The sequence below is a fragment of the Metopolophium dirhodum genome, chromosome 1 (assembly GCF_019925205.1).
Source record: "Metopolophium dirhodum isolate CAU chromosome 1, ASM1992520v1, whole genome shotgun sequence".
Lineage (NCBI taxonomy): Eukaryota > Metazoa > Arthropoda > Insecta > Hemiptera > Aphididae > Metopolophium > Metopolophium dirhodum.
In genome coordinates, this window is record NC_083560.1 from 106167712 (window position 1) to 106186283 (window position 18572).

The window sequence follows — 18572 nt, forward strand, 5'->3', positions numbered from 1 at the left end:
CAAAATATTTGTTATTTGCATGACATATTTTCAGTTAGATTTCTGCAACAGGTAAACATTTTAATACAATTTTTATAGAATCACTTTATTGTTTATAATATTTACAATTATTTGAAGGCAGTGATTTTATCTTATAAAATAATTCAGTTTTATTAAGAAAATGAATTTGTATATTTATTCAATAATAATTTGTAGTTTGTAATTATGTAATTTTTACTAACATTAGATATTTTTAAATCTTCGTAAAAATTCAAATAATACTTAAATGTATGACCAACTAAAATAAACTGACAGCCCAGTATAGATATGTTTTATATTTTATACTTTATTATTTATGTATGGGCATTTGGAAGTTAGGTATCTGAGATTTGATCATATTCTGTTAAAGTCGAACAATAATAATAATGTTAAACTTAAAAAAATGTAAGTTGGAATAATTATTGTTGATTTAAAGTTTTTTTCATAATATATTAACGATAAATTCATATTAATTGTTTATCATTTAATCAATAACTATTTTACAATTTAGTTTGATAAAAAAAATTGTAAAACTACTCTTTTCAGGTCGCACAAAACTGTTATAAGATGTGACAAGATGCTACACAATGCGTACCATCATACTATACTTTGTGTGTTTTATATAGCTATATACCTACTTAATACTAAATTTAATACTATAAAATAAAATAAACTTTTACATGCTATTTATTGAACTTTTTTTATTAAATTTAAATTAAATTTTTTTATGACTATCAACGATATTATTAGGTACATACTTGGTACTTCCATATTATTTTATAGGTAATAATGTTTTGGATTAAAAAATTAAAACTGAATACCTAGGTACCTAAATCTAACATTTCAAGCAAATTAAACCTATTATTGATTTCTCATAATTTCCTTTATAAGTTTTTATTTTATTTTCTTGAATTATCTTACAACATTCGAATACAATTTATTATTATTATAATATAGAATACCTAAAGCTATGTTTCAATATTTATTGATTATTGTTACGGTTTTTTTTAACGCACTTATAGGCACTTGACGAGATTAAAGTGAAGATTTAATAGTATAGGTAGGTAGTTAAACGACAAACAGTATTTAATCCAAACAAAATTAATTCTCGAGGAAAAGAGAAAAGATACAGAGAGTGTTTATTGAGTAGGTATACCCACATAATATTACTACCAATGTAAAATGTATAATAGAGTATTTTAACTTTTATAATATTATACATTATGCCGGAAAAATATCGATGACCAATGTGATATTTCAAATGTTTTACTATTTATCATAATGTTATTCATCATATTCATCATATATTATTATAAGAATAACAGAATCATTCTTTAATAAAGCGTGTGCCGGCTATCATGGTTACAAACACATTATACCGTGTATACAATAACAAAAAAAAACATATCCATGGTAAGCAAATTATGCTGCACTATTCGTGACTACACAGTTTCATAATCGTGTAGGTAATATTTCAAAGCTACCAGCTCTGACACTTGAAATCCTAACCCCTTGCAGCCAAATTAAAACTGATCGCCTACATTTGTTTATCTTATAGGTATATCGAATGAGCAAAATCCTCGCACTTATTTGAAAGGTACATAGATATTATACGGCAGAAACGTTATTGCCGAGCATCATACATCGTTATTGAATTTATCGTAAGCAATATATAAATATTATTGTGTATTAGGTTTAGGTACCTATATTACAATAGTATACCATGTTCGCGTTCTCACGTGATATTATTTTCTTCTCATCGATATACGCTCCAAACACAAATATTGTACATAAGGAGAAGTTGCCAAATTAATTCCAACGAAATAATATATACGCACGATTCGTTATTTGCCTCCAAAGACATAAATATATACGTGACAACCGTCTTATGTTTCGCATTAAAGTTCGAGTATTATATTTATGCCATTACCTATCCTATAATATTACGTTGGTATATTCTGGCGTTTTAATTTCATACATCAGCGTGTTTGTTTGCGTTACGCATGTTTTTAGATAATTTTTTATCTAATTTTTTAGACATTTTTTTTTTCATTTTTAAATTCAATTTATATGTCTGTCATTTAATAACTTAATGTAACATAATTCTTTTTTTCAGTAATCTAATCACTAGATAATAGTATATAAGTTAATAAAATGATTTCGAATAATAAAACGGAAACGTTAATTACCTACAAAACTAAAATATTATTCTGATGATTAATTTTAACTTTCGCATAATTCGTTGAATTATAATTATTGTTATTTGCCATTTCAAAAAAAAAAAACTAATGACATTATTATTTTTCGTGTTTGTTAATGGTCAGCTAGGTAGTATACCCATAGGCTATATTAAATACGACTACTATAGGTAGGTACAATGTAAATTTAAAATATTGTTAGGTACCTTATTTTGTTTTTATTGTTTAAATGTATAGCACTTGCTGCTTAGAGCAAGTTGAGAATCCATACATTTATAATTAAATTTATCATCATTAAATTAAATCTTACTATAGGTATATAAATATATACTGTAATTTGGCTTTTTTATGTTAATTTATTTTATTATACGAACAGAACATCAAATATTCTCTAAAATTTCTTTACTTTAGTTTTTAACTCAAATTTTATAATTTCATATATCATTTTTATTAATTCAATTTATGTATGACTATTTTTTTTAGATAAATGTTGATGATAAAATTATTTTTCAATCGATATTTATTTGTACAGACTTTTGTACATGACATTTTTTTTAAAAATAACTAATTCAGTATAATGATACATATTACTTAAATTCGAAAATTAATATAAATTAAAATTTGATTTATTATTAGATCAAATCACTCATCAGTATTCTAAATCATACTGAAAAGTATAATATTATAGGTACCTACTACGATATTTTGACGTTACTTTTAAGGTAAAAAAAACAATCCGGTAATCTTCTACGAAGATGATTAAATAATAATGTGTTTGCATTTGAAAAGTGTGAAAACGATATTATATTCAGCAAATTTAACTTGCTTACATATTATAATTAAATATTTTTTTTTCGAGTACACAAATTAAGTTTTTGAAAATGCATAAAATACATGTCACTCAATACGTTACATATTACTCAATATAATATATACTTGTGGTCGGTTACGAGATTTTTATTTCAAAGGGTGAGGGGGGACCGTTGACGTTGCAAATCAGAATCGGTAAATAAAATTATTTATCAATAATTTGACACGACAATTTTGTTTTTGCTTTGCAAGCCAAAATTGGAAAAATTCTCACGTATTTCCGTTTCAGGTAAGTTTCCGCGTACTATAGGTATACACTGGGTGCCAGGTTTTTCGGTAAAAAAAAACGTGTGTTAATATTATATCATGTGATGGTATTATGGCAATGATTATCATAATTCAAAATATTTAAAAAAAAAAAATGTTTTAAATATAGGTTTTTTCTAATTTTATTTTTTAAATTACACAATTTTAGTGACGTGTGTAATTCTACAGGCGTAGATCATCAGTAATATTACAAAAGTACAACAAGACTCGTTAAGTGGATTTTTTAAACATGAAACAAGTACAAGAATAAACATTTTCATGAGATAATTTTTCTTGTACATGTATTTTGTTTCGGTCTTCATTATTTAAACTTTGAAATATTGAACATTTTTTTTTACAAATAAAATTCCTATCGTCAGATAATTATTACATTTTTAAAGGATTCGTTGATTTTCTGAAAATCTATAATCATTGAGAACTGAAAATAAACATTAGTTTAGGTGAGTTAGGTATACATGGTATTGGTAATGACAGATTTCAAGAACAATTTTATTTTTTTTAAGTTGTTAGATATACTGAATACCTAATATAATTATCATAAACATAAAAATGTATGAGTATAATAAAATATTTTTATTAATGTTCATCACGTTGGAAATGATATTATCAAATGATTTATTGCTCAATCGCGATTACATGAATAGTTATATGGTCATTATAGTCTATATGGTTTATAATATTCAAACCAAATGAATTAATCTAACTGACACGTGTAATGTGTATCACGCTCATAAGATCATTCATAATAAAATGCTGCATTTACAGATTTTTTAAATTAAATTATTCGTAGTCTTTAATTTCGTCTCGTCATCAAATTTTTAAATTGCATCATAACTTTACCCTTTGAACGCGTTCCTTTTAGTTTATATTATAATTTCTATAATAATATATTAAATTAGATTGAACTATTAATTCATTTCGCTACTTTAATTGAATCAAAATGAAATCTATTTTATAGTTAATGCTTGTATTTATCGGTTTGTTATGTCATAATATATCGGTATACACATCATTACCTGATAATGTATATAAGCAAACCCATTCAAATTTAGATTTGCTAAAATTTATAGTTGAAAATTCTTTGAATTTGTTTTATTATACAAATGTTAATTATAATATCTACTTTGATATTCGTACCTATAGACATATATTTTTTTTAATAATAGTGAAACGAAATAAAAACATAACTTTTCGAGTATTCGAGTTGGACTAAACTATTTGTTTATATATTTTCACCTCCACTCTTCACAGAAATTCATAATGTAATAAAGTTTTCTTAATTATTTCAAAAGTTTAAATATGACTCAAGTTGAATATCTGAATGCGTTCCCATAACTTTTTCAAATTATTATAGGATTTTATAGAAAATTTGAATAATTTGAATTGGACTTTTTCAGGAGTTTAAGTTTTAAAACATGAACATCGGATGTCAGACATTATAAAATATAATACAACGGAGATAACTGTAAACACAAATAATTTTGCATGGTTGTAGAAATTTCGATTCTGAATTTTCACTCAAACATTTCTCTGAAATTATTATAATAATATATTAATATCAATGCGAGCGTATTCGAGTTTTATTTTTGTCAATTCTATAAGTACTGATTATATTATACTGCATTGACGACAAACTTATTGTTCGGTGGTGACTGGTTATTCAGTTTAATTATTTTGATCGATAGTAGACATTAGTACTCAATAGACAAGAGTACATTAGTACAATATGCAAAGGGGAAACTGGCTCTAACAGGCTCTAATAAGCATACAATACAGGCACTATACCTAAGAGTGTTTTAAAGTAATATTTTATAACAAATGCAGCTACTGTCGACTAAGCCAGCGGTTCCCAACCGGGGGGGGGGGGGGGGATATAGTGATGATGGAATTACGAAAATAATTATGTTATTTTACAATGTGTAAAATTGAAATCACTTTATTATGAGTTAAATTTACTTATATTATTTATATAATTTATATTCATATTTTTTTTTTTATACTCAATAATTTATTCTTATACTTAATATTATTACTTCCTAAATTTATTTATAAAAAATTTTAAAATTATGAAAATAATAATAGTAAATAAGTAGTTGCTTTTTTTTCTTGCCGAAAAAAATCGCCTAAACTCTAATTTAAGGGCGGGCCGGGGGGAATGAGATTTTAGTAAATTTACAAGGGGGGGGGGGGGGCGTTGAATGAAAAAGGTTGGGAACTACTGGATTAAACAGTATGCTTCACCGAGATTGGGCACCCCCATTGTACTCTTTATTTTTGCATTTATTAAAATTTTGATTATTGGAATTTTCAAGTGCCTATACTTGTAATGAGTATATTTTATATAACATTTTAGATATTTTTTCCACATTTAAAGAATGTCCGTAGAGATGTTAGCTTATTTTTTTCTAATGAGGACCCTTTTTTTTTATTGTAAATTATTATAAAGAAGATAATTTTTGTATGAAATTTGATGTATATAAATCGAAGTTAAAACTAGTAACTAATGTTTCTTAGCGATTAAACCTTATTAACGAAGGATATTGTCCAATGATGATAGGTTTAGCAGATTGGAAACTACGACTACCAATAACTACCTAGCTACATACAATTATAAAATAGATGTACTTTTTATAGGTACTCAGACCATTTTTACTAATTTTAAATTTCTAATAGATTAATATTGATTTCTATAATCTTTAAATCTTTATATTATAGCTAAACGCTTATGCTCGACAACGTGACCGATTTGAGTAGGTATATATAGTAGAGATGACTATATATAGACATATTATTACCGGCTGTACTATAATAGGTGTACCTGACTACCAGCTGTATAATATATATTTTATTCATAATACCTATTGTCGATATAATATACTCGCGATTTCAAATACGCGTCTATAGTGTCAATCCACCGAAGAATCGAACGATTGGGCGTAATTTTTATCTGGGAGTATTAAGCCCTCTTGTACCAAAACCAACAAAGATTTAAAACCATATGCACACACCGCACTAGAGATAAAATAATATTTGTAATGCGCTAGACAAGTGTATTTGTATATTGTGAGCTAACAGAAAGAAAAAAAACTGCCACTCTACCCGGCGGGCTCCGTACTATAATATTTATACAAGTTTATAATATACGATAATACCTATAATATACCTATAATACTTATATAGCGCATAATAATATATGGACGTATAAAGTAATATAATATACTGTGTTTGACATGTTTATTTCGTTTGTAACAACACCCAATAAATGCAGATAAGATAATAATTATACACCAAACTATATTTTAACGTTATCGACAATTACTGTACACGGCGTGTTGGACGTACGTGCAGTGTGGGCACCGATGTCCGATAGGGTTGCCGATACGCGATGGCTGCAGTTGCATATTATTATTATAATATTGTAATCGTATCGCCAATACTGTATGAAAACCGATTAAATATTGATTCATTGGGTTCCATTATAGTCCATGCAAGTTCATATTAGATATTCTTCCATATATTATTATCATCCATTCACCCCCAAACCGACCACGCAACTAAATTGGCACTCTTCCACAAAAACAATAGGCACCTATAGCCTTATTATCAATGTATTGTAATAATAATAATATTAAATAAACATTAAAAATAAATCCTTAAATGGCCTCGCTTATACCCGAGTGACTGATGAAAAAAAAAAAACGTATAAGCTACCAGAGACCCACTCGCCCGCTCAGTAAAATATGGACTTTATTCACTTAAATAATTATTGGTCTATTTTCTTTTTTCGCTAACTCTGTTAATATTGTGTTTTGCTACATATAATAAGTCATATTGTCTTTATGGCGTACCCACACAATTCGCCGTGTTGTGTTGGATTGACAACTCGTTGTTACTGTGTTACCGACAGTTTTTTACCTACATGCACGAACACGACACGACACGTCAAGCTGTGAACGCACCTTTATTCGGGGTCCTGTTCGATCGATCTATCGAATAATAACAATAATATTAATACTACCGATCGTTATGATAATATCATAAGTCTCGACTCGGGAGTCAGGACGTAATTGGCTTACATTTTTATTATTATTAAAACGTTTCAATGGTGAATATTAACATGCCCGGTTATAATATAAACCATGTACGGGGTAAATGTGCATATATTTTATAGCTGTTTTTTACCATAAGCTTGTTTTGTGCTATATTTAAACGGAAACAATTTAAAAGAACAAAATATGCTTCCTCAGTACGCTTTCAATGTCATAAAAATTATTAATTTTGTCTTTGAATAATAATTTTTTTTTTTAAATTGTAGATTTATAATATTATGAATTTATAAGAGAGTAAGTCTACCTAAATTAAAAAATAACTTTTGTTTTTCATTTAATTTCTTTTAAACTTAGAAGATGCTTCAAATTCACTTAATAATAGTTCAGAAATTATTGGGAATTTCATTGCCTATGCCCTATACACAACCTATGTATAAGTGGTATAACAACTATTAATTAACTTTATGTTGCATATTTCATTATTTTATATTACACATAAACCTCAGCAGTAGTATCTCAATAATATTAATCTAATAACATTTTATAGTTTTGTGAAATTAGTAAGGAGGTGTATGATAAGTATGTATATTATATTAAATATTACGACTATTTTCTATTTTCTATTATCCTATTATTGAGGATATTAAAATTAAATTCTTCAATGCATAAAAGACAAATAAAATTATTAGATAGGTTTAAATTAAGATTAATTAATTAATTCGTTCAAATTAAGACTCAGATTTGTATGACATTTTTTTTTTTTAAAAAGTCCACTTGTCTTAACAATTTACAGTAAAAAAACGTTGGATATCAATTGTATAAAAGAAGTTTGAATCGATACATGCTTTAAATACAGCAGAGAAACCCATATAAAATAATTAAGCATTTTAATAAATGGTCTACACTTTAGAATTTATAAAGTTTACCGCAAAATTCCAAATGTCAGAGTTTGATTAAGTATATTATTAAAGGATGAATCACTCTGAATATGTTATGTCTACTCGACACTCGTGTAGGAGTGTCTGCAGTAAGTCTGTAGTCACATTGGAGTTATACTTAACATTTATCAATAACTGTTGGACGCTGCGACCACTGCAGTATTTATATTTATTATAATATTCTGTGTGTGCGTGTGTGGAAAGATGCAAAGATATATTATAACCGTTTAGTATTTACGTTGTACCTATATAGATACATAATAAACGGCTGTCTAAGACAACTTGTCTTAAGTCTTAACGACCTTGTTTCATTCACCGGAACCAGAAGAAAAGGGAAAATGGCTGACATTTTGTTATTATTACATTTTTCAAAAAATAAAAGAAAATGTGTATTATATAATATTGTAATAATATATGACAAGAAAATTAAGGAAAATTTTAATAATGTGTATCAGTGTAACTATTTGATGTTTCAAAGTAAATGGTAATAACTAATAATTATTATTAAACGTGACGCCGTAAACACGTTGTGTGTAATATATAAGTGGTGCCTGTATAGTAAATATATATATGTTATATATACACGTAAAAATGTGAATATTATAATATATCACACAGTATCTATGTGATATTATTAATTATATTAATAATAATTGAAAATAACCATTTTCACCGAGTGTTAGGCATGATTAAGATGCTACTATTATAATGATAATATCATATCATAAATTAATATAATATTAAAAATTAAACGGCGTGTAAAGGTCACGATGAATGGTGTCCAAACAAACAAAATTACAAAATAAGAAATCGATAATGATAATATTATATATTATAGAAAACATGTTTGGTTTTGTTTTTTTTGCCAACAGATATTGGCTGTGACTCGAAACCGACTTCCCTCCCCCACCCCCGGCACCGGCAGCGGTGGCACGCACATCAAAGGTAGTGCACTGCACACATATACACACACACTCCTACGCTCATACACACATACACACACACAAATACACACACATATACGATATATTATATGCACATTGTACACTGGTGCAGTGTATAGAGTGGCCACCACTGCACCACCACTGCACCACTACTGCACCATCACCGTAACGATCGCACAACTCCAATGATGTGCCACCGGAGACGCGCGGGTGGGACGCCCTCGCCGCGCAATAACTGCGCCGGCCCACCATGACCCTCGCCAAACATGGCCAAAGACAAGAAACCGGAGAAAAATAACGGATCGAAAAAAGGATCGGTCACCTGTGAACGGACGTACGTTTTGGACAGGTGTTCGCGAATTGCCAACCAGGAAACCCGACGGTCACCACCAAGCAGTCCGTCCACGATACGAGTAATTGACCTTCCAAGCAGACATCAACGAAGAGGTGCGGTTCGTGACAAGCGGACCGTATCGCTTGACCAACCTCGTCCGGCGCACCAGCGCGCCGATAACGCATACGTGGAGACGCCGTTTGTAGACAGCGTTGTCCCGTTACAGCTGCAGGGTGCTCCCACCGCGTCCTGCTCATCCGCACCTTACAGTGTGTCATATTCCTGCGCAGGCTGCACTGCCGCCGAAGGCAACGGAACAGGCCTGCCGGTCATAACGTTTCAAGGCATGAGATCGTCGGCCGAACCGCCGCCGAGGCCCGGCGAAGGCATCATCGACGAGTTTCCGGCATACGTGCCGTGGAAGGCCGAACAAACCGTGCAAGAAGACTTGTTGATGTGCAACGTGTGCCACAAGTGCCGGTGCACCACTTGCCAGAAGCTGTGCAAATATCCCGGCATGCGCGTGTGCGGCGTGCTAGACATGCAATCACGGTGCGACGAAGCTTGCGTTGAGACAACAACGGTGTGCGTGCCGTGCGTCCAGAAGACGGCCAGGTGTCCGGCCTCCAACGCAGCCAGGGCTGAGGCCAATGCCGCCAGGGCCCAGGCCACCGCAGCCGCAGCCGCAGCCGCAGCCGCTGCCGCTGCCGCTGCCGCTGCCGCTGCCGCCGCCAACGACAACGCCGACGCTAACGACATAGCCGACGCTAACGTCATCGCCGACGCTAACGACATAGCCGACGCTAACGTCATCGCCGACGCTAACGACATCGCCGACGCCCAACCAGAAGACGGTGATGGTGAGCCACAGACGGCGAGCACCGCGTCAGGCAAGTGCCGGTTGCGCTGGCTGATGTGTTGGTTGTGCTGCCCGTGCCCGTACTGTACGGTGGACGGCGTGGCCGAGTGTTCGACCGGGTGTCGCGGCAACGTAAACGTGTCCGGTTGCGAGTGCGTGGACTGGGAGGCGCTGAGGCAGAACAACCGCCGCCGGGTGAACGCCGCCGCCGCAGCCGTGGCCGCGTCAAGAGACCGCCGCCGGTGCCGTGACTATCACTATTACATCACGGCGATGCCGCAAACGGCCAACGACACCACCGAAGCCAACAAGTCTGGCATCGCAAATGCCGCCGCCAATGGGGAAAACGTCGGCTCCCGGATAAGCAGATTGCGCAAATTCCTACGTTTTTAGACTAAATATATAATATAATATACACGTAATGCGATGTATATTATATCAGTGTCTCCGACGATTACACCGGCAACTACAACGGGAGTATTCGTTTATATTATTCCATGTGCATTGTATACATATAATTATGTTATGTTATTATATAGTACGATAAGTTAATCCTACATTATTATTATTATTATAAGTACTAGACTCGGGGCTTGAAATCGATTTTAAATATCGACAAAAAGCGTCGGATAATATTATAATAATATTCTTTATAATCAAAATCGATAATTCATATTAAATCATTTTACAATAACGAATTTGCATAAAAATCAATTTTAAATTCAGCAATAGCCAATAGGAGGGCTATGATAGTGTTTATCGGTAGGCAATAAACTAATAACTAATATTTAGCTTTATTTTAGGTAGAAATCAAAATTAAAATCGTAAAAATGTATGTGTTTATTTAAATTAAAAAAAAAAGCTATTTATAAAATAAATGAAATCAATATTTATTATTTTTAAGTTGAAATCAGAAAAAAAAATAATATCATTGAGCAAAAGTAAAATTGAAATCGATAAATTTAATTTCGATTTCAAACCCTCATAGTATAGTGATAGGTATAGTGGTAGGTATATAGTGGTAGTAATAGGGTTGTAAATATTTATAAACATCGTAAATCACTTTAAAATCTTATATTGTTATTATGGCGCTGTTATTATTATTAGTCTGTTTTTCAATCCTGCAGATAATGGTTTACAGTTGCAATTGCATCCGCTCTTCTCTGTTGCCTACTATACTTTTTTTCCTGTTGATTTGTTCGTGCGAATTGCTTCCTTGATCTCATTTTCGAATTTTTATTTTGTATAATCCAATATATACGTTATGATTTTACCTTTAAAAAACACCAATCCATTACTGATCCAAGCAATCCATCATCGTTGTCTCAATACATAATTTATACGGCCAATCCTTTAATTTATCATGTTTTTCATAGAGTTCTTTCATCTGATATTTTCTCCACTACTTCTTAATGAGGTTGCCATATATCTATCTGACTTATCATGGACACTCTTCTGTAGTACCACCAGGCCCGGATAAGGAGGCCGGATGATGGGGTCCATTTTTATCTCAGAAATATTTTTTTTAATGCGTTCAAAACAGTTTTCTAGAAAAATTTAATTATTTTAGTAGCACAGATACTATAATACATCATATATAATTATATAATAGTATATAGTATGATAAAGTTTATGTTTACAATTCTTTTGAAGTTATAGTTGAAATGGGGCCCTCTAAGTGTATGGTGTCCCGGGGCCCAATTGATCCTTAATCCGGGCTTGAGCAGCCCATCACAAAACCTTCCGTTCTATACTTTCTTCCTTCTACGAAAGGTACTTCTTTACCACAATCTTCCACGTTTTCCAGCCATTGATATGAACTATATAATATATTATAATAACGGTAACCTGCCTCACTAACTATATTATCACGAGACGTATCATCCTCGAAAAACCCAAAACGCATCTAAGAGAAAGTTCATCCCGCGTTTTTCTCGAGCTATTTCCGAGTACTTGGCGTGCGTTTAAATAATATGATTATATTATGATATACGAGCAGGTAACATATTATTATATTTGATTTTGAATTTCGTAAAAATAATATTATGACGTGTAAATATTATATTAGTTGATAACATATTAAGTCGCTTATCCAGCTTTATATAAATTAATAATAATATATGGTGTGTTCTGTTTTAATAATAATATCCTAACAATTAATTATTCGTGTACGTTTGAGTACCTACCTAAATTCAATTGTTATTCGTAAATTACCTATAAATCTAGATTTACTCCTTGTATTATATTATACAAAATTCTGATATCGTGTCACTTCGCATATTATAATGCAGACACAAAAATATGTATTATAATTTATAAATATACCTATCTATTGAATATTTTGAAATGCGCAACATACTATTATGAAAATATCATAAAATTTTTTTAGTATAGAGGCTGTGGCCGCGAACATCGACGAAAGCGTCTGCTAAACTATTGTTTTCAGTTAAATTTAATTATTAATTTCGGAGTGATATAATTCGTGTTTGACTATGTAGGTATTATAGGCATTTATCTCATGTATATAAATGTTATAATACAAATAATATCTTAATATTATAATCTAATACTATAAATGTACCTTTATCATAATTATTAACTTTTTATTCCTTACATGTCACGATGGACCGTTGAGATCTATCGAAAAAAAAAAACCGAAACCTATATTTGTATATAATATTATAATAAAAAAAAAAACATTTGAATTAATAATAATAAATATAAAATTTACCTCCCCAAATACCATTAAGTACAAACACATTAATAATAATAATATTACACCATGTTAATGCAAATAGTTGTGTGTGATTCTATCCAATTGCATGATAATATCAATATAATAAAATTATCGTTTTCAAGCCAATTATTGTAGTATGCCTAAAACAAAAAAAAATTATCCGTACCTACGCCTATATGTGTGATATTTGTTTTCCGATTATATCAAATTTCGAATTATGTGTATAATCGTATTATTATTATTAATTATTATTACTACACTATTGTTATTATAAGAATCGTTGTTATTGATGTCTGCGGTCGGGTTTACGTGTTAGAATATCACGGTGATATTATTATGGACAAGCCAAACATTAGTTATTTTCCGCATTTGCGTGATTTGTCGAAATTCGCTCATAAGATCGTATAGTTTCCCTCGGTGGCAGAAGCCTCGGCGACATATTTTTATACCGTGTTTACAAGCATATATATTGGCACCGGTGTCGTCGCTTCGGAAAACGGGTTGTACGAAACACAGTACATTTACATTATATTATTATAATCTGACGTAAAATGCGAACGTTCAAGTAAATTTAATTTGCACGGTTCGTGTACCTATATCGTTAAAATACGATTATCGAACCGGCGGGGGTCGCGGGTGGTTCGAAAAATGCGTGCCCCTTCCCTCAAAACGTCGCGCGGAAAGACTATTCGGTCGTCCTTCGTTTATGATAATATTTTTGCAATTATAATCATTACCCGCCACCGACAAAACAGGTACCTTCCTACTGTCATATTAAGCCGCGATCCGTTAGACTTGGATTTATCCGTTTCGCCTACACTTATAAGCATTATAAACATTATTATGATTTCGGTCGCATTATAATGTAGAACGGTTATGCTGATACGACGGCCGCGTCGTGTTCCCGGTGCCGATAATATTATATTATTATTATAAATTATCGTTCGCGTTTCCGCGATGGCACACACGACAGACGGTCTCGGGAACTATATCATTATTACTATTGTTACGATATAGCAAGGAATATCGAACGAATTTAAAGGAGACAAGATTATATAAGCACCTATACTTATCGAACAAGACATCGCGGATCGGCCAACATTCCTGAATATTACTATACGTATAATTAATAATAATATTATTATTATTATTATTGTTATGATTGATATTTAAACCGATCGGAATGGTACTATTTTCCTTCTCTGAGCGATGTCTTCCCACTCTCCCTCAGCTCGACAAATATCGATAGCGTGTGTCTTTTTACGGATTAATTATAAATATTATAATATATGTTATTACATATTGAATGCTTTTAAATGTAATATTCCCATATTATATAGATACCTAATATGCTCCTATATGGCTATATTATATGTTACATATATATATATTATTATTAATTATTTTGGACGTGTTATTCCATTTGAGGAAAATGTTTTATAGACAATTAATATTTTAAACACAAATAATAATGTCTTAAAATTATATTTATTATTTATTGTGTGCATTTTTACACCACGGGCATGCGCAGATACAGCGATAAATCATTAACGTCATTATTATACTTACTTACATTTTCTACAGTCATTGATCCAAAGATCAGTGGAAATGTAATAAACAAAGTATATTATTATTTTACAGCTCCGTCCTGCATTAATAATACACTAGCTGCTGGTGTATCGTTAGATTACAAGTATTTATTTCCACATAATATAGATTAATCCCAATTGCGATAGATTTTTATTCAAAAATAATTTTAAAAATAAATTTCATTGATAGTGAAGTGCTTGGTCTCAAATTCGCATTACAGTGATGCGCATGCCTATGGTATTGGTTCGTGTTATTTATGGTGATAATATGATAAAATATTGTTATAAAATATAGATGTGTTGATGTGTTTATTATATAATATTTATTATAAGTGTATGAATTTACCGTAATGATTTCTCAAAAATCTAACTATAAGTAACTATTACTATATGTTAACGATTAATGGATTTTTTTTTTCAATTTCACTATTAATTATTATAATTTTTTTAAGTCTCTCAAATATAAAAATATACTCATATGTTTCTAAGACTAAGAATCGGCATTAGTTAGCACCGGGTTGTAAGTCCCGGTTCATATTATTATTACTGGCTACTGCTGATCCATCTCTAGTCATAAATATTATTCAAAATATCGATACAAATATAATTCTTATTACTTGGAATGTTTTTATTTAATATGAAATATTTTTTTGTATAATTTAAGTTTTTTTAATTTTTGAAGTGTTATAAACCTATTATACACGTTTTTTTTTTTTTATTAATTTATATATAAAATATAAAGTTTACTCATTCTCACTCACTTTCTCTCTCTAATTTTCTCTCTGGTCGATATATAAGTATACTTATGTTCAATTCATCTTAAACTATAATCAATTATTGCGAGAAAAAATATTATGTAATTATATTCTTAATGTTATCGAATCTAAATAATGTGTTGATGTTTTTGTACTTGAATCTCTCCCTAAAATTCATTCAAACTAAATTTTAGCAGCAGTAAATCATACGATCGTACGATATCGTTGTGTACGTGCGCAATCACAATGTCATACACGACGTGGTATCGACAACCTGTGGACTGCTAAAACGTAGCACGACTACCCACAACTGTGTAGGTATATTATATTGTCATCATATTATTATCAACTGTGATGATAATAATACAACAATATACGACGGCGCACACGACCCGACACGGAGCTCCGCACATGATATAGGTACACATTTTGTATATTATAATATACCTTACCAGTAACCACGTCTTCGGTAGGTATACATACGACAACGGACAACTCGTGTCCTGCATTACGATACGGTATAATAATATGTTATTATAATAATATACGCGTCGCATACGACGGCCACCCGCCTTCGTTTTTATCGCATACAAATAGGCACAGACGACCGCTACACGGCTGGCCAACTCGCGACAAGACGAATGGTCACGACGAATTGATTATCATAATACGCGATTCCGTGTTTCGGACTTGGATACCGCCTATACCGGCTATATCTACCAGATACCGCGTTCACGCAGCCACCGGTCGTGGTGCGTACCTATAGATACATAATATAATATATAATATACCTAATATTATACCGTGTATAACTGCAGTGTACCCTGCCAAGGGCGGAGGGTTGTGTGATCTCTTCTTCAGGTAAAGGTAAATAAATATGATACACCTGAACAAAATACGTTCCGAAACTAAGAATGATAATAAAAATAATAATAAAAAAGAAAACGAGCATATCAGGGGAAATTATAAATTGATAATAATAATATAATGAACATTATTATTGGAAGAGGTGTACCTATTTAAAAATCATATCTAAAAAGAATTTGAATTTTGCAGAAAATAATATTTATTATTCCCAGTCCTAATTTTTTTTTCCATACAATATTATTAAAAACTATTTACGTATACCGTCATCAGGACTGAAAAATCATAAATTATATACCTACTTTTCATTAGTTAGGTATATTATAATATTATAAAATACTTAAAGAGCTACCTAATATTATAGATGTGACACACACAAGACTTAGAAATTATCATTGTGAAAATGTGAAATAAGAACCAACTCATATTTATTTTTATACAATTTGTAGGAACTTTCAAATGTGTGTGTGGTGTGTAGCTTACCAGCTAAAGTAGTGAAGGTACATTACATCGTGTAGGTAACCTGTACATTTTACACTGTAACACCAAAATCTCGCTCATCACACTATTTATTTACCAACCATAATAATCATTATAAAACCAGACATATTAATTTTAAAAAAATGGGTACCTTTCTTGGTTCTGGTAAGGTTCTGGTTTTCAATATTTTAAAGGTTTTACAAAATCAAATTATTTCGGTTCGGTTTTAGTCACTGGTTACTGGTAAATCTTGGTCATTGGCGGACATTACAGGTAATGGGTTACCAAAACCCATTTAAACATCAGTGTAGCCACTTGCAACAATATAATATGAAAATAACCAATTTTCAGTTATATACAACTGTTATTAATACCTACCAAATAATAATATTATATTACATTTCAATAGGTTACCTATCCTTCAATAGATTTAAGTTAGTATTACTTTCCATATTAGTATATTACAATATAGTTTTCGGACTATTTTTGAAATCTTAACTGTCGCCGATGCCTAAGATGAACTGTCCAAAGTTATACAATACGTTATAAACATCTTTACAAAATCTTCGTCAGCGATGTCTTGCACGGATCACACGGAGAAGCACTGCAGAAGTGTACCCATATAATATTTTTGATATTATAATGTATTTATCATTTATATATTGTAGCTACATAACATTAACTTCGTTCATTAACCACATACTTGCAAGGAGGATCGACTTCCAGGCGCTTACAATAATATAATATGTAAACAGCATGATATAATACGACATTATATTAACCAAAGGTGGGCAAGTTTTTGTAAATAAATAACTTATGCTAGTTAAGTTAAGTCAATTTAAGAACGTTAAATTATAAGTTTATACATTAACCAAATGCTTACAAGGTGGATCGACTTCCAGCTGCTAACAATAATATTATTTGAAAACAGCATGACATAATACGACATAATATTAACCAAAGGTTGGCAAGTTAATGAAAATAGATAACTTTAGCTAGTTAATTTAAGTCAATTTAAGAACGTTAAATTATAAGTTGATAGCTAACAGACAGTACATTTAAATCTAAAAGTTCAAAAGTTAATGTATGGAAAACATATTAATTTAACTCATTTAAAAAGAAGCTAATTACATTTTTTAATATAATTATATCACATGGACCACACACATAATTTAATATTGTACTACTTTAATTTTTTTTTTAAATAATATCTAATCATTTCGTTAAAAATGCATCCCACTAAATCCACCAAGGTTAATGCACTCTGTATTTATAGCTATGGTAGGTTTAGGGCGTTTAGGCAATTATACGGTCAATAATATTATTAAATCAAAGGATATTAATTATATTATGCATATTTATATATAATAAAATCATCATAAAAAAATGTAGTTAAAGATAATAATACATAATTAGGTAATTAATTCGTTTTGACTATATAATATGCAGAATACAGATAGGAATGTATAAACATGATTTTAACTTTCCATATTGTTTTTAAAACCCAACTGGAAAAGACTTAATTTTGTTATTTAAACGGATACCGCCAACTATAATAATAAAGTCAAAAAGTTTCAAAAAAAAAGTTGGCTCTAACTTTTCAACGAGTTGACGCCAACCAGCCAACCTCATACACGTCGCGTTATAATGTAGACACATTATTATGGTAT

General features: G+C 30.9%; 1 protein-coding gene across 3 annotated transcripts in view; it reads left to right on the plus strand.

Moving 5' to 3' along the window:
• LOC132936125 (uncharacterized) overlaps window positions 1–17265 on the plus strand; it is a 29763-nt gene extending 12498 nt beyond the window's left edge. For all 3 annotated transcript variants that reach the window (XM_061002813.1, XM_061002811.1, XM_061002812.1), the window contains one exon: window positions 9213–17265. In XM_061002813.1, the coding sequence (XP_060858796.1) occupies window positions 9551–10870 (1320 nt within the window). In that variant the 5' untranslated portion in view covers window positions 9213–9550 and the 3' untranslated portion in view covers window positions 10871–17265. The remainder of the gene's footprint in view (window positions 1–9212) is intronic.
• The last annotated feature ends 1307 nt before the right edge of the window (window positions 17266–18572 follow it).